Genomic DNA, 21,996 nt, shown 5'->3' with positions numbered 1-21,996 from the left:
TGACAACACCAACTCTTGATCTTATTGGTCATTCCTGGAGCCAGTTTAGAACCAATGAAAACTGCGCTCCTGACCCCACCCCTAGGAAAGCTTATAAAGGCTTTCTACTTGTTTATCCTTCAATCCTGTATCGCCGAGAGGTTCTGAGTTTGGGGAGCTGTCACCTCATTTGTAGTTATGTCTGGTCGTGGTAAACAAGGAGGTAAGGCCCGCGCTAAGGCCAAGTCCCGCTCGTCCCGCGCTGGCCTGCAGTTCCCTGTGGGCCGCGTGCATCGTCTCCTGCGCAAAGGCAACTACGCCGAGCGGGTGGGGGCCGGCGCGCCGGTCTACATGGCGGCGGTGCTGGAGTATCTGACCGCTGAGATCCTGGAGCTGGCGGGCAACGCGGCCCGAGACAACAAGAAGACGCGTATCATCCCTCGCCACCTGCAGCTGGCCATCCGCAACGACGAGGAGCTGAACAAGCTGCTGGGCAAGGTCACCATCGCCCAGGGCGGCGTTTTGCCCAACATCCAGGCTGTTCTGTTACCAAAGAAGACCGAAAGCCACAAGGCCAAAAGTAAATGAGTGCTGGCAAAAGACAAAACCAAAGACCAAAGGCTCTTTTTAGAGCCACCCAAGCGTTCAAAGAAAAGAGCTAACGCGCTATTTTGTGATCAGCCCTTCATTTGACACTTTGGCTCTCATAAGAGCCTTTGGGGGGCGAGTGGGACTGGTGGTGTCGGGCGTTTTAATTACTTGTTTTTGCCAGGCTTATGGCTCCGTTTTCTTGGGCAACAAGACAGCCTGGATATTGGGCAAGACACCGCCCTGGGCAATGGTAACACCCCCAAGTAACTTGAGCTCTACGTCATTTCTCACGGCTAGATGCAAATGGCGGGGGATGATGCGCGTCTTGTCTCGGGCCGCGGTCTCCGCGGTCAGGTACCCCAGCACCGCCATGTAGACGGGCGCGCCGGCCCCCACCCGCTCGGCGTAGCTGCCTTTGCGCAGCAGCCGGTGCACTCGGCCCACCGGGAACTGCGGGACGAGCGCGACTTGGCCTCGGCCCGAGCTTTGCCTCCCTGGTTTCCGCGTCCGGACATCACGGCCCCCCCCCCGCCCCATGAAAAAAAAAATCGGGCAGTTACAGGCTTTTACCATGAAAAGGAGGAAAGAATTACCAATGTGATGTAATTTATAAGAGCTTTCGGGAGGGGGTGAAGGGAGGTATCAAACAGCCAGTAGGGAAGCAGAAAGCAGACTTTTCGCATCCGGCACTACCAGGAAATGACGGATTTCGCAGCTGCCTACCAATTGCTGTGAACTATATTAAATCCCCTTATTTGCATGCGAGGATTTTTAAAGAGACAAGGTTTTCAAATAAGGTGCTGTCTTGTTTTTCCGAGTGGCACTTTCTCCAGTTTAGGTAAATAAGTGGTGGCAACAAACAATGCTGGTAGTTTTTTGCAGGCTTGTTTGTTTAGGTTAGAGCTGAAAGGGAAATCCCAAACAGGACCCAAGAGGACTGCGGAGGGCCTCATGCAGATGCATTTACTCCCACTCAGGGGTACGGGATTATGAAAACGATTATCTCCTTGAGCCCTAAATTACCCTCAAAGTCCGCCGTTTCTGCCTCCTCAGAGCTAAACTCCCCTAAAGAATATATACTAAAATATATATGTATGTACTAAGGCGGCTTCCTTTCTCCAATGTAGTCACTGCCAGCAGTGTGGCTTGACCCCACCCTCCGCTGCGCGGAATCCACAGGGACAAAGGGCTACAACAGATTGATCCTCCCCGTGACCTCCAGGAGGCGTCCGACACCACCTTCAAACTTGCTCCCTTGCCTTTCAAAATGTCCTCCGGCTTTATCCTGCTCCTATTCCTCTGCCCACCCCTAAATCGGTGTGTGCATCCAGGCTCTGCCTCCCTCCCCACCCTTTACATTGTTCACTCTTCCCAAAGTCTTACCCATTTCCATGCTTTCAATTAACATCCAAATTTGTTGCAGGAACTCTGAGCCCTGCACCAAACTGCTCATTGGATAGATATTTCAACCTGTTTGTTCCAACTACTGCACATGTACAAATGCCTGCCCTTGCCCTGGCCGGTTTGGCTCAATGAATAGAGCTTCGGCCTGTGGACTGAAAGGGTCCCAGGTTCGATTCCGGTCAAGGGCATATGCCCAGGTAGTGGGCTTGAAGCAGCCAATCAATGATTCTCTCTCATCATTGATGTTTCAATCTCTCTCTCTCTCTCCCTTCCTCTCTCTGAAATCAATAAAAATATATATTTTTTTTAAAAAGCAAATGCCTGCCCTCACCCTCTTCTCTTTGTTGTTTTCCTGAATTGCACCAACAATCTTGCTGGTTACTTAACCCAGGATCTCCTCCTCCCTGCATCTCAACAGCATATCCTGCTACTTAACATCCCTTCAGCCTTTCCCTCACACTACAGTACTCTTGAACGCTCATTATCCTCTTAGATCAGCAACAGACCCTACAGATTCATTTGCAGAGTCCGAGTCCTCCATCTGTCTTTCATAAAATCTTTCCTGAAAGTTGTGTTTCTTCCTCCTCAGCTTCCCATCTCTGAGAGTTCTACATCCTGCACACCATTTCACCTTTTCCTGAGTATTCCATTAGGACATAAGATAGAATGCTCTAGAGAAAAGAATCAACAAATTCTATTCCTTGAGCCCTTTTCTGATGTTCTATTTTATCTTCACCTTTATTCATCCAATATTTATAGAGTATCTGCTACCTATCAGGCTATGGGTACACAGAATACAGACTAGCACAAAGAACTCTGTAATAAGATGCCTCTAAAAAATGGAGGAATTCTGAACTCTGGAAGCTAAATTAGCTAACATCTGCTATCTGTAGAGATTCCCTCTGGTAAGGATGCTGGTACAGATTTGTGAAACACCCAAATTCAATTAAATGTGATGGGACTATGTCCTCAATAATAGAATGCAACTGAAGATAATTCTAACCCAATCCATTACATCATTTCAGGAGATGCATGTGGTAATAGGAAGATGTGGTCCACATAGAGTCAAAACAGGGCAATTACAGTAGAAATGGTTGTTTCTAAGGATATGTCTGCTAGACACAAAGGGTTGGGCTGTTACAGAAGGGACCCTAGTTGTGAAAGCATTGGCCTTTTCACACAGCCTGGGTGAACTATTTCTGAACTCTATCCAACTCTCTTAGCTCAGATTTCCGTGCTCAATTAACAATTTTCTGATTAGTCTATTTGAAGATAAAAATATGAGGCTGAGAAGGGGAGAGCCAATTATGGGAAGATGCATCTATCTCTAGAAGTGACATTTGCATTCTGGACAGTCATAAATTTCTTACGTATTTTGTTAGTGTGAATCTCTCCCTAAGAAGCTAATCAACTCTAGAAGTTCTGATAGTTTCAAAATTTCAGATAGTGGGGACTCTCCCACACGTAACTCTGGCACCCAGAAAGGCCCTGATTGCGAGACAAAGTGACTTCCCCCTCTCTGAGCTCTGATGTTTTTTTGGGTTTTTTTACTTCTATCACAGTGACCCTGTGCTGACAGAGAGGGAAAAAGGAAAAGAGATTATATGTAACTGTTATGTGAAAAATCCTATGGTGGGACCTACCTAGGAAGTAGATATAATTGTTTGTTTCACAAATAAGGAGTTAAAGGACTTACCATAAATCACACAGCCACTTACTAAGACTCGATCAGAACCCAGGTCTGCCTGCCTGGGTCAAAGACCGTGCTCTTTACCACTTCATTCACACTGCTTCACTAGCTAGATGTTAGGCTAAGTGACTACTTAACCTACCCAGCATTGCCTTCTTCCTGTTAGAGTGAGCGATAAACAATACTTCCGATTGCATCCAGCTATAAAACTGTATTAGGTAAGTCTAGATAGGCCAATATCCTTCAAATTATCCCAGGCTCAATTACTATCTATTGCTCCCCGGAGGTCCTTTCCCAACATCCTTACAAGAGCTATTAAAAAAAAAAAAAAACAGAGCAGGCCATTTATAAAAGTAGTACATCATCACAGACCAACAGGCTGGATCTTATTTCCTTAACACCTCTGGGATTTTGAACCAAAGGCAGCTGAGTTCCCTCCCAAGCAATCTAGTTAATCAAACATTTATTTTGCACTTTAGCTCCATCCCACCATTCAACCATAGTCCTCTCCCTTCCCTCTCCCTCCACCTGCTCCCAACACCACCCAGCCTCCTCCCTACGGAGCTGTTCACATTCAGAGGCGCAAGGCCTTTCCACTGCCATTGACACAGTTCCTCTGGCTAGAATGCTTCATCCTCCTCTTGACCTGCAAAATCCTCCTCACCCTACGGTTTCAGCCCAGATATTATCACCTCTTCCTTCATGAGGCCTTTCCTACTCCCACACACACAGCCTCAGTACACCCACGTCTCTGTTCACATCCTGGTAATAGCACCACTCTGTTCTGTGCTTTGACATTGGTCTCATTTCCTCTCTATGATCACCGCAAGGGAGAGACCATGTCTTCATCTTTGAATCAGGAGTCCTTAATTCCCTCTACCTGACTCTTAATAGGGCAGTTAAATGTTTTTGGCACAAAGAAATAAAACAATACTCTTAGAGAATTAGTGTCATCATTTCTAAAATAGTTCTCTTTAGTCAACAACCACTCTCCAAATGCCAACTATACATAATAGACTGTGGTGGCCAGAGTGATGGAAGATATAATAGGAGCTTGTCAATTAACTGAAAATAATATATACTATAGTATCTACCATAACAGAGTTATTAGAATAAATTACAATAAGTGTAAAGAACCTAGTGCAGAGCCTAGAGCCTGAGAGGCTCAGTGCTGGATTAGGAGGAAGAATAGCTTACTGGTTAATAGCCCAAATTCTACAGCCTGACCCGGTTTAGAACAGACCTGGCACCAACAAAGCAGGGGCATCCTAAAAATTCTTCCAATGGGTATGGAATTTCAAAAATAAACACTGGAGCCTGGCCAATGTGGCTCAGTGGTTGAGCATTGACCTAGTATATGAACCAGGAAATCACAGTTCTATTCCCTGTCACGGCACACACCCCAGTTGTGGGCTCAACCCCCAGAAGGGGGGATGGAGGAGACAGCTGACCAATGATTCTCTCTCATCATTGATGTTTCTAATCTCTCTCTCCCTCTCCCTTCCTCTCTATAATCAATAAAAACATATATTTAAAAAATAAATAAATAAACACTGGATTTATTTTATGACCCAACAATTCCACCATGGATATACCCCCAAACAGAAATGAATGTTTGCATCCAACAAAAAGCATGTACAAGAATGTACAAGCATGTACAAGTATATTCATATAACTGCAATACTACACAACAATAAAAATTAACAAATTAAGTTACGGCCACACACATAGATGAATCTAACAGACAATGTTGAGCAAAAAAGCAACACAAATGAGTTCATACTATGTGATTCTATTTACATGACTCTCAAAAACCGACAAAACTAATCTATGGCGAGAGAGAGGTTAAAATAACAACTACTATGACAGGATGGTATTGACTTCCCAGAGCCTTCCAAGGTGCTGGAAATTTTCTGTACCTTGATATGTGTGTATTCACATATAAAATTAGGCTGTACACTTAAGATTTATAAATTTCCCATGTGAAGGTTATATGCCAATAAGCACAAATCAATTTTTTATAATGAAAAAATATTGAAGTAATCATGGTGGGGGACGGATGAGTATTTTGTTGGGCATCCCAATCCTGTTACAGATTAGTGTTCACCGTTGTTTGTTTTGTTTTCATTACACATAAGGTGACCACCATAATCTCTAGGTGCTTAAAGCCTCTAAAAGTCTTAATGTGGCCATGATAACCCTTCATTAAATAGTAGGTATTATTATGACTATGTTTTTACTAGAAATAAAAACTACAGGTGGCCCTATAGAGCTTGCCCCTTGCAAAGCTTTATTTTTGCAAGAGGAATAATAATGTCAGCCCTCTCTATTCATACATTTCATTCATCCATTCAATAAACGTTATTGAACACCCACGTATGCCACAGCATCTAGAATGTAGTGAGCATTCCCTCTGCCTAGATTCCTCTTTCCACAGGGATAATTCCCTCATCATTCAAAGTTTTCTCTGTGCCCCTAAGTCTGGATGGCATGCCTCGTTGGCATTTTGTTCTAAGTGCCTATGGCACTTAGCAATTGTCCGCTCACTTGTCCATCTTCTCCAGTGTTCTGTAAACTCCTTGAGAACAGGGTCTGCTTTATTCCACAACCTGCCTAACTGGTCTGGCGCACAATACTAGTAACTATGTGTTCAATAAATGGAACGGAGTTCTCTTTTCTTGTATGTAAAATAAAGGAGCTGGGCTACACGATTGGCAATGAAATGTACTGAATAATTCCAATCCCAATTGCGCAGGGATTTCTTGTTTTTTATTGGATTGTTTGTTTGTTTGCTTGCTTTTGTTCTTTATGGAAGGGGGTTGCCTTCCTCTGCTGACGAACCTCCGAAGGCCTCACGAGTCTGGAGAATCAGACTACAATTTCCGTGAGCCCGCGGGGCATCACGTAGCACCTGCCTGGCCCACTGCCGCGCAGTGAGGACTCCATTTCCCAGCGTGCCTCGCTCAGGGCGAGAGGACAGCATTTCGCCTAGAAACGCCAGGAGTCGGGGCCCTGAACCGAAACTGCTGTAGCCCAGGCTGAGCCGAAGGTAGAAAGGGCCCAGCCCAGGGTTCAGAGGGGGACGCTGGCCCAACCGGAACCCCGGAGTTGCACATACCTGCTTTTGCAACCTCCGTCCCAGTCCTACGAACCCCCTCATTAACGAACGTACCTGGCGCGCGGGCCTCCTCTAACCCTCGCGTGGCCGACCCCCGCCAAGCCCCCCGACGTCACACAGAGGAAAGGGGCGGGGTCTCGGGGTCTGGCCTTTCCTGCAGCTGCGGGCTGTGCACTTGGGCCGCTGGGGTGGGGGTCGGAGGGTGGAGGGGTGCGGCTCTCATCAGGCGGGAGGCCTGACCCGCACGGCTGTGGCCTTTGTCTCTAGGGTAACGGATGCTGAGTGGACAGCTGGTCAGGCGCCTGTTCTCCATGGCCGGCCGCGTCTGTCTGTCCCGGAGCAGCGCGGGGTCCGGGACCGTAGGGCCCGTCGAAGCCGTCATTCGCACGAAGTTGGAGCAGGCCCTGAACCCCGAAGTGCTGGAACTGCGCAACGAGAGCGGCGGCCACGCGGTCCCCCCGGGCAGCGAGACGCACTTCCGCGTGGCGGTGGTGAGCTCTCGCTTCGAGGGGCTGAGCCCCCTGCAGCGGCACCGGCTTGTCCACGCTGCGCTGGCCGAGGAGCTGGCTGGGCCCGTCCATGCGCTGGCCATACAGGCGCGGACCCCTGCCCAGTGGAGAGAGAACCCCCAACTGGACGTGAGCCCCCCCTGCCTGGGTGGGAGCAAGAAAACTCGAGGACTCCCCTGAACCCCAGAAAGCGAGGACCAGGATCTAAATGGGTTGGGTGAGAGGAAGCTCCTGGGGCCTTCTCCCCTGTAGGACAGTCCAATATTTGTAAGGGAGGAGGATCGCTGGCCCCTCATCCAACCAGCCTATACATTATTCTCTGGAGGCAGCAACTCCTTTCACATCAAAGCTAACCCAAGGAAAGAGTAGAATCGCTCATTACCGCCTTTGCCCTGGACTATTCAGGAAAAGCTGCCCGGTCGCTTTATGTTCAATTGTGACTAAGAAACTACCAGGTCTGATGAGCAGAAATAATCCGATACATTAAAAGAGAAATTATCATATGAGGTGTTGCTGTGTTATTAATTGCATATTGAATCAGTGCTACGGATGTTCTTGGGAGAAGAAAGATACCTGACGCCCAGGGTAGTTAGGGAGGGCTTCATGGGGGAAGTGACTTAGTTGGATATTTAAAGAAAAGAACGGAAAGGAAAGGGGAAAGGAAAAGGTGTTGTAGGCCAGGGGAAGAGCCCCCACAAAGGCACAGAAACTAGACGGGGCAGGGACCGATTGGACAACACAGGATACATATCTCGCATTTTCTTTATCCACTTATCTGTTAGTGGGCATTTAGGTTGTTTCCACATCTTAGCTGTTGTAAATAGTGCTCCAAGATTCTGATTTCAGTTCTTTCAGTTAAGTACCCTGAAGTGGGATTGCTGCATTATATGGTAGTTCTGTATTTAATTTTTTAAGGAACCTCCATATTTTCCATAGCAGCACCAGTTTGCATCACCACCCAAAATGTGCAAGGATTCCAATTTCTCTACATCTTTGCCAACACTTTCTTTTGGGAGTTTTTGGTAATAGCCATCTGATAGGTATGAGCTGTTATCTGGTGGTTTTGATTTGCATTTCCCTGATGGTTATTTACATTGAGCATTTTTTCATATACCTGTTGGCCATTCGTATGTCTTCTTTGGAGAAATATTTGTTCAAGTCCTTAGCCCATTTTTTTTAAGTCAGGTTATTAATTTTTTTTTTTTTGCTATTGAGTTGTAGGACATTACCCCAAGTCTTCACATCTGGGAGACGGAGAGGGCCCTTCATCTGTAGAAATGGGAAAATCAGAACTGAGAAGCCAATTGCGGAAACCAGTGTGATACCTCATGTTATTCTGGCTTTCATTTTGGAGAGAGGACTTTTCCCATCTCACCATCTTCCCTTCCAGCAGGCAGAACAGAGAGGCAAGGAAGCAGGCATAGTCGTTTTGGATTTTAAGGATTGATTGTTTTCTTTTTATTTTTCATCTCATTTTTCACATCAATAGAGTTGGGTTTAGGGTTCCCCAGGAGAACAGGGAGACGGATGGGTCCCTCCAGGGGGTGCAGGAGAGAGGGCTGCATCCAGCAAGTGAAGGGTGAAGATGGGGCACACTCGTACACGGGGCACTGGAGGAGAAGGCAGTCCTTTGAGCACAAAGAGTTAAACAGTCACCACCTCGTTCAGGGTTACAAAATGGGGGGAGTGGCCGTAGAGGTGGGGGCACCAGATGCAGCATGAGAAGGATGAGTTTGGATTTTCTTTTTTTTGTTGTTTTCATTTTTCCTTTTAACTTAACATTTTACAAACAGCTAAAAACTACAACACATCACAGCTACACTGGATGGGAGGGGGGCACCAAAAAAAGCAGCCACACAACGTGGGGTGGGGCAGGGGCAGCTTAACCTACAGGGGCTATTGTGTGGGAGGGCCGAGATGGGGAAACTGAGGCTCTGGTCCCTGCATTAGGGGGTCCCTGGCTTGCTACCCAACCTCTTTCCACTTGAGAGGAGTTGCTGGGCAGGCCCCTGCTCCCTGCCCCTGCCCCAGCTCCTTGTGCTTTTTGATCTGCTGGTTTGACCTTATGCCAGGTTTCTTTCCCTCCCCTGATCCCCGACCGAGGGGACAGGTTGCGGGTGGAGGGCAGCTGTGCTGTAACAATCTGTGCTATAGTGAGGAGCCTCTCACTCCAGAGGCGGCCTGTGCTTCTTAAAGGAAGGTACCCTCAGATCTCCCTGGACCGGTACTCACCCCAGCCTGGCCTAGGGCTCCTCCCTCCCAGGCCTGGCCCCGAAACAAGATTAGGGGAGGTACTAAGGAAGGCAGGGTTGTGTGTGTCTGCTGAAATTACCCTTGGCTTGTATTGTAGGACAGTATAGTGACACCCCACCCCATGGCACATACACACACATAGTGTACACACGCAGTCACACACACACACACAGTCCTGCTGAGCTGCTTCAGAACTTAATATATAAATAAATAAGAATCAGAAAGCTAATTTCATAAAATTCAGGCTTCTTACTTAACAGCCTATGTTGAGGGGGAAGTGGAGGCTAGGGGTCTGAGGTTTATTGCTACTCCCCCAGCATCCAACAGGAGGCATGAGAGAGCACTAGAGGCCCTTCTGACTCTTAAGTTCAAGTTCTTTTGGTCCGTGGTCTACACCAAGCCGCAGCCCCCAGCATAACCACACGTCCATGATTTCACCAGGGCACAGGCAGAGGGAATGAGGGGGAAGGCAGGAAGCCTGCTCTGGAGACCCTGGAGCTAAGAAGAGCAAAGACCCCCTCCCCTTCACTAACACTGGGGAGAAGTGTGGGGCCAAGCCTTCTCTTGTGCAAAGTCAAGGGTGGTAGGAGGGGGGAGTGGAGCTGCATCCCAAAACTGGGATGACGGAGCCTTCCCTATAGTGTTTGCCCACGGGGTCACACACATGCACACGCTCACACACACACAAGGCTAAGACACCAAACATGGGCATGGGGAGTGAGGGCTCGGGACCAGGATGGCAGGGCAGGGGAAGGGAAGAAGTTGGTCTCACAGTGTGCCTGCCACCCCCAAAGTCCCAGAGAGCCCCTCACTGCAGCACCTGCCCCCGGGTCTCAGGCAGCTTCAGGGCCAGAGAGCTACCAAGGGCAAGGGCAGCAGAGGCAAAGAGGATGGGGGCAGCCTTGGTGATTCCCACAAAGGACGTGAAGATGCTGATCCCCAGCACCGCGGCCAGCTTACACAGGGCGTTCAGGAAGCCGAAGGCTGTGGTCCTGTTCAGGGGTCCCCCAGTGCAGCACGGAATGGGCCAGACCAGGAGGGAGACAGAGAGGCAGGGAGGGTTTGTGGGGGAAGAGCAGGTATGAGGAAGGAAAGGAGAGATGGCAGGCAATGTCCAAGAGGGAGAGGAAGGACAGAGGTCAGGTGAGGGATGCACATCAGGGAATACAGGTAAATGGGGAGGCGAGGGGTAAGGAGACAGAAAATTAGGTTAATAGTTAAGATTTCAAGGAGTGAATTCAAAGCTAACCAGCTCTTAGAGGAGAAACTCAATGGAAATGTATATCCTTTTACCCCTAAAGATGCTTTTTCCATTCAGCCCCTCTTCCTCAGCCCACTTCTCCCCCACCTTCTATGCCCTCAAACTGCTGTCCTGCCCCCACCACACTCCAACTACCTCTTGTCCGAGGGGTAGAGTTCAACAGTCAACACGTCCAGCGCGTTCCAGGATGCGATGCTGACCCCCCCAAAAAGGCAGAGCAGAGCGATCATCGCTGACTCACTGTTCCCAAAAGACAGGAAGAAGCAGGAGATGCAGGACATCACACTGGAGCCAGCTGGAACCGGAAAGGAGAGCAGGGTGAGCCTGGCCACAATGGAACCCATCCACTACCCACCCTGTCCCATCAGCTGGTGTTGAGTGCAGCCCAAGATGAGACTGCTTCCAGGGTACCCCGAAGGAAGGCTTCTCACTCATTCCCAGCCGCCCTTATCATTGTCTTCCTAATAAAAACCCTATGAAGCAGGTTCTGTCATCATCCCCCTTTTCCAGATGATACAGCTGGGCTCATAGAGGTTAGGGAACTTGCCCAAGGTAGGTGGTGGAGCTGAGATTCAAGACCTATAACCTCAAAGCCTGCGCATTTGCTATCCCGTCTACCTCCTTTACTCACAGGAGAAGCTTCCGGGCCGCGCCACCCACCCTCCCCCGCAGCCACTCCCCACCCCCCACCTCCCCCAGCAGAAGACATGAGAGAACCTTCTCTGGCTAAGCTCTTCCACAGGCTAAGGTGGGAAGCCTGTTGACAGTCTCCCCTCCCCCCAGCACCCTAATCAGTTCTGACACCACCACCCAGCCCCGCCCCCTTACCGAGCATTCGGAGCCTGCCAATCTTGTCCATGAGCAGGGCAGACACAATATTCCCAGGAAGCACAGCCAGCGTTCCCAAGAAGCTGACGAAGTACACCATGTAGGCACCTTCGCCCGTCCCTGTCACATCTAACGGGCAGCCCTCCTTGTTGTGCAGGAACGTGCTGTTCACCAGATGGCTGTTCACAAACTTGTACTCAAACAGGTCTAGGGGTGAGGGCCAAGACAGGCAGGCAGTCATGTCACATGGGAGAAGGAGGCCGCTACTGCTACGGCCCAGGCTCGGGCTCTGCCTTTGTGGAGTTTAGCACTTATTGCAAAACATCAAATAATAGAAATCTTTTTTTTTTTTTTTAGAAATCTTTATAGCAGAAAATGTTCATAGTCTATTACATGAAACAGTGTGACTATGTCTCCAAGTTTTTTTAATCGATAATCGGTGTCCCGGTCTACGCCTTTTCCCTCTCCTCTCTCCCCTCCCCTCCCCCCCTTCCCCCTCAGGCACATCACCTTCACCTTCCTCTCACTTCGAAGCTCCAAGGGCCCTTCCTTGGCCTCCGTAACTTGTTTCCTAAGCCCATTTCTTCGAGTAATTACTACTTCTACCTCTGTGGTTTCCCAAATAAGTGTTCTCTTATAGAAAATAAAAATGAAAAAACGATCTGCTTCCTATTGATCCTTTTTGTCCGCCTTGCTATTAGCAGTGGCAAAGAATACTGAGAGAAAAAACATTTAAGACCATTGAAAGTCCTACCCATTATCTTTTCCTGCAAAGTGGGAAAAGCTCACCCAGTACTCCATTTAGAGGTGGGAAACCCCAGTCTAACAATTCCAGCATTTCATGTGCATGCAGTTTGAGAATCACTGTTAAAGAAATGGACTGATGCAATAATTTCCAACCTTTTCCTCACCAAATATCTCTCTTGTTTTTATTTTTCCCAAGGACCCTGTTTTGAATGATTTTTGCCCTCTTCAAAAGTACATTGAATTGTTTTAATTCCAGGCAAAGGCAAAGAAACTTGATATTTTTGTCATATAGTCTAACTATCACAGGAAAATGTTCAACTTCCATTAGAGTTTTGGAATTATTGGTGGTAGTTAGTGTGCCCCATCCTTCCTTCAAAGCTCCAGAGAGCTCAGCTTGAGAACCCTGAGCGAGGGACCCCTCCTCAAGTGCACCCAGCCCTTTGGTCTGACAGCCACCGGCCACTCCACCTTACCAGTGTTATAGAACACGGTGTTGATGAATGTGCAGTTGCGGAAAAATGTGTTGCTGGATGTGACATCCTCGAAATAACACTCCTCAAACAGGGAATCCTCAAAGGTCACTGACTTCAGACGCAGCCCAATGAACCTGGAAGACCAGGATGGTGAGAGGCACTTCCCCTCCTCCTCACCCCCTCCTCCAAGGCTCGTTCCCTTAGTGAAGTAATGGGAAGCTGAGGCATTGAGGAGAAACCCCAGATCTTCGCCCCAAAAACACACGTCTCAAAACTCCCAGATTCATAAAAGAGACCAGGGGAAGAGGGGCAGGAGAAGAGTGCGGTATAAAGGTCCCCACATACTTGTCATTGAAGTACTGTCCCCCTCGGTGGATCTGGTTCTCCAGGGTGAAGTTAAAGGTCACGTGCTCTACACGCTCCCCAGGGAACAATTTGGTGCGGGCGGCGTAGTCCACCGCCTGGAGATGGCGGATCATGTCGGGAAACCAGACAGTCAGGCCATAGTAACTGAAGAGTCAAGGGCGATGGAATCAGACAGGGCTCAGGGATTGGAACCAGGCAGTCCAGAATGAGGGGGGAAATCGAGGATCAGCCCACGTCAGGACCTTGCTCACCGCTCCAGTCTTACCTTTCACCACCCCTCCCTTCACCAACGGCAGTGGTTCTTCTCACCCTCCCACCAAGCTCTTTATCTTCCAGGCATTTGCTCTTCCCTCTGCCTAAAACACCCTCCCTAACCCACCCGCAGCCTAACTCCCATTCATCCCTCAGTACTCAGATCTGGGCTGGGAAACCCCTCTCCTGTGCTCCCAGAACATCTTGTACTTTCCCCCACCCCCATGTGGTACTAATCACACTGCCTTATGCTAGTTTTGTCTAGCTCCCTGCCCAAGATGTAAACTCCATGAGGACTGGGACTACATTTATTTCAGCCCAGCACAGTACCTGACACAGAACAGAAACTTAATACTGTTCAGCCTATAGGACAAGTTTGTTGTATTAATGAATGGCGTAGAGGAGCAAGGTGGAGGATCAGCGGGAATCTGAACAGCACCTTGCCTCATTATTTGCCCCCTTCATTTCCATTTTCTCCACCTCTCTCCCAACCCACACACCATCACATCCACTACATAGTATCTACCCCACCCACCTTCTCACCTGAACGACATGGTGAACCATACACCCATCATCATCAGAGTGATGCGTCGATATTCTGGACCAAAACAGGAGAGGAAATTCCCCCAAACCTAAGCGAAATAGAGCTAAGTCAGACAGTGGCCGCACCAACTTCTAACACCCCCATACCCCCATGTCTCTACCCTACTGCCTCCCTTCAGTTTACCTATCACCCCACACACAGGCTCAAGCCCTGCCTTCCTCTCCACTCCTCCCACTTCCTTCTCTCTCTCTCTCCACCATACAATCCCTTATTACCTGCCCCCCCAGGTTCGATGCCCGGACCCCCCAGCGCTGGTACCAGGTCCCTGTGTCTGATTGGATTTCAATCAACTCATCCTCCTGATGAATCGTCTTAATGTGGGTTACCTGGGGTAGAGAGAAGGAGTGAGCAGTCACCTAGTCTGCATTTCCCAATTCCTTCCAGGTGGCTCAGTTTCTCCCACACTATCAAAATGGGAGGAATGGGGTGGATAGGATACCCTAAGAGATGTCATTGAGAGAGTGTTGTCAGAGATGCCTAGGAAGGTTGGGGTATCCAGAGAGGGGCCAGGTGGGGGTTGGGGTGCAGCAGCTTGGAGGACTGAAGGGTAGGACTGTGGCTTACTGAGAAGACTCGCTCGGGATGTCCCTTGGCTCGCATGTTGGTGTCATGAACTTGCTTCAGCACCATCCAGGCCTCATCATGCTTCCCATTCTAGAGCCGACAGAATCCCCATATCCAGGTTAGCCCCTCCCTGGCCCTGGGTTGTAGACCCCCCTCCTTCCAACCTGGCTTCTGGAGTCATAGAACACAAAAACGTCCCCCCCCCCGCCAACCCCTGACCTATGGGCGGATCCCCAAGCAAGATATAATCAGACTTGGGCAAGAGTGGGGGGAGTCCAGGAGATAGATACAAGCATAGGTCCTAGGGATCCCTTGGTGCAATGGTAAAAAAGAAAACAAAACAAGCAAATGGTGATGATGGGCAAGCATGTAGTCAGACAGTCCTAAACCTGTTGGACCAAGATATAGTTGGAGGGGAGAACTGGGGAAGGGGGCGGGGGGGAGGAGTGTTTGAACTTTTCTGGAGCTGTGAGTCAGTGGTTTAAAATTAAACCACTCATGGTTGAACAGGTCCCCTGGCTTCTCCACCCACGGAACCCTTCTAGAGGAAGTAAGATAAAATCCAACAGAGTATGGACCCTATGAGGAAGGAAGGCAGCTATATAGGATCAAACCAAACCCACAGTGGTGCTTGAACAAAGGAGCCCCTGCTGCCCTACCCCCACCCCAGCCCCAGCCCAGTCACCTCCAGGAAGAAGCGGGGACTCTCAGGCTGTGTGGTCAGAGCCCCGATGGCAAACACAGAAGGAAAGGCGCAGACGAGGACAAAGACCCTCCAGCTGTGAAACTGGTAAGCAGACCCCATCTGGAAACTCCACCCTGGCAGGGACAATCATAGATTCAGCAGAGAGGCCATTGGCTGGGGGTTCCCACCACAGGGAGCACAGGAGAGGAGGGAGACAATCTGGGGTGCATTCCCTGCGGGCTGCTCACCATAGTGGGGGATGATGGCCCAGGCCATAGCAGCTGCGTAAACTCCACCAATCATCCAAAACATGCAGAGCCAGCTCAAATGCTCCCCACGTTTCTCCTGGGCCAGAAACTCCGAGAAATAGGAGAAGACAATGGGGATGGACCCTCCAATCCTGGAGGGCATAGCAAGAATTCAGCATTGGAAAATGGCCCTAGTCTTTATCTCCTGCCCCAGTGCTCTGGATCACCCAGTCCTTTTCATCGTCCAGACCCTTCTAAAGAGACTCCTTCTCACACCTAGAGCCCTACAAACTCCCTCACCACCATCCATCAAGCACGCATCCTTGGGACCCTGGGAACAAAGCAGCAGGATAGGTGGGAGGCCAGCAGGTGGAAGGCCAGCAGGTCTCAGGAAAAGGGAAAGGACAAACATTGAATCTTGAAGATACTACAGAGTTGAAAGGAAGGGAAGATAATTACAGAAAAAGGGAAAGTTCCCCCACCCACCCACCCACCCCACCCCCCTGAAAAAAAAGGGCAAAGAAGAGTCTGAGAGCAGGTATGAGGGAGCAGACCAGAAAATAGCTTAGAAACAAGGAGCAAGTACATGCAGGTCGAAGTGAGGGAGTAGGATGGGTCAAGGTTTCAGAGTTCAGGTTGTCAAATGCAGGAAATATGTAGGCTCTGGGAAGGGAATAACTCAAGGGTCCACAGATAACCAGATGTGAGGATGAGACCACTAGGCCTCTTCATGGAGTCAGGCTCAGAATGGAACTAAAGGGTGGGGGGGAAGGCTCAGGAATGGAACCGACATGGAATGGCATTCTGGACAGGCAGTAGACAGGTCCTGGACAGGGAGAAGCTGGCCTGAAGATGGTGGGAGGAGAAAGGAATCCATTCATTCAACTCATACATACTTCAAGTGCATCTGGTGTGCCTGGCACTGTGCTGGGCCCCAGAGATATAACAGTGACCACAGCCTAGTCCTGCCCTCCAGGGGCTCAGGAGGTGGACACTCACCCAACCCCAGAAAGGAGGCGGCAGAAGAGGAAAGTGCCATAACCCTGAACAAAAGATGAGAAAAAGGCGAAGACGCTGTTGACTGAGAGACAGATGAGCAGACACTGCCTCCGACCCAGCCGATCAGCCAGACCGCCCCAGAGGAAGGCTCCCACCATCATGCCCAGGTAGACGATGAGGCCTGGAAGGAGGAAGAGGCAGGAAGGGTATGAGTCTATAGACCCACTCCGTTTTTCCATTCACTGAACATTAAATGATCTGAAACTGCAGCTGAATAGATCAAGGACTCGAAGGTCTTCTAAAAGCTAATTCCACCCGGAGGTGAGAGCAGGCGAGAGAAGATGAATTGTGGAAGGAAGGCCATCTCTGCAGGCCAGTGGTTCAAAGGCAGGAATACAGCTACAGGAGAAACCCAGAATTCTCTTTTCTCTCCCTCTCACTCTCTCTCTTGCTCATTCTTACTTCTCTCTCCTTGCTGTCACACAGACACACAATACCCCCATCTCTGGCTTGCCTGGAATGAGGAATGAATTCCTAAACCCACACAGGAACCCCTCCATCCTCTCTGCCTTGAAGCCCTCAAAGTAGCAGGAGGTCTCTCTCATGTTCCCCGGGAAAAGAGCTCCAGTCCTTTACTCCACCCAGGAAATCCTCCCCACAAAATCCTTATAATTCCAATACTTCTGGTCCTAAAACTCTCCTGTTTCTTACTTCATTCATAAATTCAGAATTGGAATCGATCTTACAAACCATCTACTCCAGATTCTACATTTTACCCATGCCTAAGCAGAGCCCCAGGGAAAAAGGAACCTGCCCAATATCTCATGGTAACTTGGTGGCAGAGCAAGACGGAGATCCTTTCTGAGTGAGTCTGGGAGTTTCCTTCCTCAGGGTCCCCATTAGGAAGGACCACTCACTGGCCCCTGACTCCCAAGGCTGGCCAAGAGCTTCTCTGGCTGGAGGCAGGCCTAGGATTCTTCCCCCACTCCCACCACCCCAAACTGATCCTTCCCATATCACCTAGGGCCGTGGTTGGCAAACTGCAGCTCGCGAGCCACATGCGGCTCTTTGGCCCCTTGAGGGTGGCTCATCCACAAAATACCACGGCCTGGGCAAGTCTATTTTGAAGAAGTGGCGTTAGAAGAAGTTTAAGTTTAAAAAAGTTGGCTCTCAAAAGAAATTTCAATCATTGTACTGTTGATATTTGGCTCTGTTGACTAATGAGTTTGCCAACCACTGACCTAGGGCGTTTGAATACTGAGTTTTTGTTGCCGCAATCAGGGAAAGGGAACAGGATAGCAAGAGGAGAGGCTCTGAAGAAACATCAAATAGGGTCCTTCCCACTGTGGCCACCTCCCAACCACCAGCCCAAGCCCCAGCCCACCTGTCCTCCCCGAGGCCCCCCTTACACAAACAACCTCACTGTGACCCAAGCACCCAGGGAGGGTGTGTGTAAGGGCAAAGTGCAGAGGAACCCTGAGCCCTCTGGAGACATTTTGAGAGCAGGGTGCTAGGGAGGACAGGAGTTCTCAGGAGCATGGGGTGTTTACAGAGTTTGGAGCAGAATGGGGGCTGGAGCGCCCCCAATGTGTCTTACCCAGCATGCCTTTGTTGGAGTCAGACAGGCACATGTCTTTCTCAGCGCTGGGCAGCACGAAGCCCACCACAAAGACCTCAACACCATCAGCCATCAGCGCCAGACCAAGCACGAAGTAGAGTGTCCACTGGAAGCGGCCATGGCCACACTCCTGGAGGATGGTTTCATACTGCTGGGCCAGTTCTTCCCGATCTTTCCGCCGCTGTGCCTCCCCCCGGCCCCCAAGTGGGCCCTCCCCGTCACTCAAGCCTCCCCTCACTCCAGCCAGGGGTGCTCCATCTGCCATCTGCTCGCCTTTGCCCCCAGACTCTGCCCGGGGGATACCCTGATATTCCCCCTCATAGATCTCATCATCCTCATCGTGGCCCTCTGTGGCATCACTGGAGACGCCACCTTCCTCCTCCTCCTGGGCCCCTTCCCCACGGTAATAGCCATCAGCTGGAGCAGGGAGGTCATCGTCATCATCATCCTCCTCAAAGCGGGAGTAGGATCTGCGGGAATATTCGTCCTGGACTCTGTCCAGGCCCTTCACCACCTTCTTGGCTGCATGCTTCTTGACTTCCTTGGCAATGTCTTTGGCCCCACGGATGAAAGCTGCCCGGTCTCTGAAGCCCTCTTCCATGACAGGTCTCCCCCACTCCCTGCTCCTTATTCAGCTTTTGCTCAAGAATGTGGCGTCAGAAAGACCCTCCTCCCAGTTACTCTGATGAAGTGTGTTCAAGTATCTTTGGGCACAGAGTAGGACCTGGCCAATGAATGTCTAGGAGAAGAAAAGAGGGAGGAGAGGTGTGGCCCACACCCAGTTCAGTTGGGTACATAGGGAAGGGAGAGGGGAAGTAGGGGAACGAGAAGGAGAGGGGAAGCCAGCTTGAGGGTGCTGAGCTGGGGAGCCAGGATAACTTAGGAAAAGCCGCCTACTTCTCTTCCAGGCACCTCTGGATATCTAGAAATAATAAGAAGGAGAAGAAAGAGGTTGTAAGGCTTAAGATGGTAAAAAAATAAAAATAAGAATAAAAGAAGTCCAATACAGAACTCTTGTCAACCCAGAGCCCCACCTGAACCATGTGGGACAGAGATGGCCTCCTTGCTTCAAGCTCGCATTCGATACGAAGGAATGACTGCTGGGACCAACTGCAGGTCATTCAGTATGAACCCTCTTACTTTGACCTTGGAGACTAGATCCATGGCAGTGGTCGGCAAACTCATTAAGTCAACAGAGCCAAATATCAACAGGTACAACGATTGAAATTTCTTTTGAGAGCCACATTTTTTAAACTTAAACTTCTTCTAACGCCACTTCTTCAAAATAGACTCGCCCAGGCCGTGGTATTTTGTGGAAGAGCCACACTCAAGGGGCCAAAGAGCCGCATATGGCTCACGAGCCGCAGTTTGCCAACCACGGATCCATGGGATTTGCCCCCCAAGTAACAATCACCTACACAGAGCTCTTCTCCTGACCCTCCACCCCACATCCAGATCAAACCCCTTCCTTTACCACCAACCTGCCAAGAATGAAACAGGAAATATGGGAAACCAGAATTCCCTGCTCTAGCCCGCTCTGAGGTCAGAGCTTTGGGAGAACGTGTAGAAGGAGCACCAAATCCTCCTTCAGCACACTGATGGCATCTGAAGGTGGAACTTCAAAGTCCTCCCCTCAGGTTCCATGTTCATACACCGCCCAAGGAGAGGTCTCCTCCCAACATAGCCCGTGAGTAAAAGCTCAGCTTCCAGACTTGGGTTTGACTTCCTGCTTCAGCAATTACAAGCTAAATGACCATGGGCAGGTCTCGGAACATCCATGCCTCCGTTTCTTAGGGAAAAATAAGGATTAAGTAACATAATGCACAAAAGTAAAAAAAAAAAAAAAAAAAAAAGCACATAAGCTCCTTACCATAGTACCTGGCACATTAAAAAGTGATGAAGAAATATTAGTTATTACTCTTTGTGGCATTAATGATATATGAGATGCCCTCTACTCAAAAGACCCCAGAAAATGCTCTTGAGGGTGAGCAGCAGAAAGGGAAACTGGCAGGTAAAAGCTGCTCCAGCACAAAGTACACACAGTTCTGTGACCTAAGTTGAAATCCCAAGTCTGCTATTTACTTAACAAGTCAATCTTGGACAGGTTACTTAACTTCCCTAAGCCTCAGTGTCCCTATATTTAAACTGGGGATAATCATCTCTATTTCTCCAAGTCCGTGTGAGAACTTAATCTCACAGTAGATATCCTATAAATATTAATTTCCTTCCTATTAGATTGAAAAATGGGAACGAAGCAGGAAACAGCAAGGAAAAAGCAGGGGGTCACACTTGGGTGCTGTTGTCCAGTACCCTCCCAAAACAATCCCAAGACCTGTCTGTGTTCAAACTAATTCCAGCAGCTTGGCCCACCGTCTCCAGCTAGACAAACAAAGGGAAACTCGAAAAAAGGGAGACCTAGAACCCGAGGCCATGGAGAAGAGGGCAGATCAGAAGCTAAGAAAGAGGTAATGACTGGCTGCTGTCACCTTCCTTCAGGATATTATCCTGGGAATGGAGGAGACTGGTCACGCATACACTTCCAACATGGGAGGTCTAAAGTCTCTAGTAGCCCTAGCTGGTTTGGCTCAGTGGATAGAGCATCAGTCTTTGGACCGAAGGGTCCCGGGCTCGATTCCAGTCAAGGGCACATGCCTGGGTCTCGGGCTTGATCCCTATTAGGGGGCGTGCAGGAGGCAGCCGATCAATGATTCTCTCTCATCATTGATGTTTCTCTCTCCCTCTCCCTTCCTCTCTGAAATCAATAAATGTATATTTAAAGAATAAATAAAGTCTCTAGTAGTAGCATCTCATTGCTCCAGGGCCTCCCCTCTTGATCCCCCTTAATTCTTCCTGTTCCTCCTCCAGTAGTCTAGGTAAAAGGAGTCCACAAATACCGCATTGCGTAGGAGGCCGGTATGGAAGGGGGCCTTCGGCCTCCCCCCAAAAAAAATACATCCTCCAGAGGGAGACATGGGAGAACCCCTACTTCCTTCATAAAGAGGAGGAAGCAGGACTAGATTCTCGCCAGGGATCATTCCCCCAAAATATCCTGCCTCCTTTTGCTCCCACCCATCCAGCCTTCATTAAATGTCACACACACAAACACACACACACACACACACACACACACACACACACACACAGGGAGAAGGGGTAAGTAGTGCTAGGTGGTTCAGAGAGAAGCACTGGCAAGCAGCGCCTTACCCCCTCAAGGACAGATGTGAGCAGTGGGCCACCATGACCAGAACCAGTGACCCCTATGCCACCTTTATTTCTTTGTGGATCAGGGTCCAAACCATCCCCTATGAAAGAGAGGCAACTGTGGAATCCGCTCACTGCATGGCAACTTGCTTTCCCCTTCTTTCTTTCCCAGCTAGGATCTCTCCCCCCCCCCCCCCCGCCCCCCCGCCAAACCCTGAAGGAGGCAGATGGACCCACCAGGAGCCATACCCAATGTCTGTAACACTATTTACCCCTGAGGGTACATGTAGGGTGGAGAGGCCCCTGGAGCCACAGCAGGATGTGGATGGCTCAGTAGCCAGCTCCCCCGGGGGCCAACAAGCCCAGGAGGTCAGGAGAGAAGGAAGACAAATTCTTTGTGCTGGTGAGAAAGTGATGCTATTTTTAGCTCCGACAGCAGCACAGGGTGGCGAAGCCTGTGGGAGACAGACAAGACTTGGAGAGGTGGAGGCTAAAGAAGACAAGATTCAGGGTTACACAGCCCTTTAAGGTCGGCTGGCTTCACCTGGCTGGGAAAATGACATTCTTGGCAGAGGAGTGGGGGACTGGGACTCCGGGGCAAAGGCT

General features: G+C 49.6%; 3 protein-coding genes and 1 pseudogene across 4 annotated transcripts; 2 read left to right on the top strand and 2 right to left on the bottom strand.

Annotated features, from left to right (window-relative positions):
* The first annotated feature begins 34 nt into the window (after nt 1-34).
* Nucleotides 35-683, top strand: H2AC20 (H2A clustered histone 20). The gene has a single exon (XM_079760739.1). It carries the CDS (start codon nt 178-180, stop codon nt 565-567), a length of 390 nt encoding a protein of 129 aa, XP_079616865.1. The 5' UTR covers nt 35-177; the 3' UTR covers nt 568-683.
* A 44-nt stretch (nt 684-727) lies between these two features.
* Nucleotides 728-2,041, bottom strand: LOC307093051 (histone H2A type 2-B-like; annotated as a pseudogene). Its single transcript has one exon. The product of its transcript is annotated as a histone H2A type 2-B-like (transcript).
* Nucleotides 2,042-6,605: 4,564 nt separating this feature from the next.
* On the top strand, nt 6,606-7,792 carry BOLA1 (bolA family member 1). The gene is made up of 2 exons (XM_079761365.1): nt 6,606-6,713; nt 7,050-7,792. Exon 2 carries the CDS (start codon nt 7,058-7,060, stop codon nt 7,469-7,471), a length of 414 nt encoding a protein of 137 aa, XP_079617491.1. The 5' UTR covers nt 6,606-6,713; nt 7,050-7,057; the 3' UTR covers nt 7,472-7,792.
* Nucleotides 7,793-10,235: 2,443 nt separating this feature from the next.
* On the bottom strand, nt 10,236-19,076 carry SV2A (synaptic vesicle glycoprotein 2A). Its single transcript, XM_079760458.1, has 12 exons — nt 18,169-19,076; nt 16,572-16,752; nt 15,573-15,724; nt 15,325-15,458; nt 14,640-14,729; nt 14,291-14,401; nt 14,015-14,103; nt 13,199-13,363; nt 12,854-12,987; nt 11,634-11,840; nt 10,941-11,100; nt 10,236-10,536 (listed from the first exon to the last, which is right to left on the bottom strand). Exons 1-12 carry the CDS (start codon nt 18,788-18,790, stop codon nt 10,353-10,355), a joined length of 2,229 nt encoding a protein of 742 aa, XP_079616584.1. The 5' UTR covers nt 18,791-19,076; the 3' UTR covers nt 10,236-10,352.
* Between the last annotated feature and the right edge of the window lie 2,920 nt (nt 19,077-21,996).

This window comes from Cnephaeus nilssonii (assembly GCF_951640355.1).
Source record: "Cnephaeus nilssonii genome assembly, chromosome: 21".
NCBI classification, from domain to species: Eukaryota; Metazoa; Chordata; class Mammalia; order Chiroptera; family Vespertilionidae; genus Cnephaeus; species Cnephaeus nilssonii.
Note: the sequence above shows the minus strand (reverse complement) of the source record. Positions and strands in the feature narration are given on the sequence as shown.

What these genes read in the sequence shown, in the direction of transcription:
- H2AC20 (XM_079760739.1), top strand. Translation starts at nt 178, where the DNA reads ATGTCTGGTCGTGGTAAACAAGGAGGTAAGGCCCGCGCTAAGGCCAAG.
- BOLA1 (XM_079761365.1), top strand. Translation starts at nt 7,058, where the DNA reads ATGCTGAGTGGACAGCTGGTCAGGCGCCTGTTCTCCATGGCCGGCCGC.
- SV2A (XM_079760458.1), bottom strand. Translation starts at nt 18,790, where the DNA reads ATGGAAGAGGGCTTCAGAGACCGGGCAGCTTTCATCCGTGGGGCCAAA. An exon ending in GTCCCCGCTTCTTCCTGGAG is followed by an intron (nt 14,730 to 15,324) that starts GTGACTGGGCTG and finishes TGTCGGCTCTAG; the next exon opens with AATGGGAAGCATGATGAGGC. An exon ending in GGACAGTACTTCAATGACAA is followed by an intron (nt 12,988 to 13,198) that starts GTATGTGGGGAC and finishes CTGGTCTTCCAG; the next exon opens with GTTCATTGGGCTGCGTCTGA.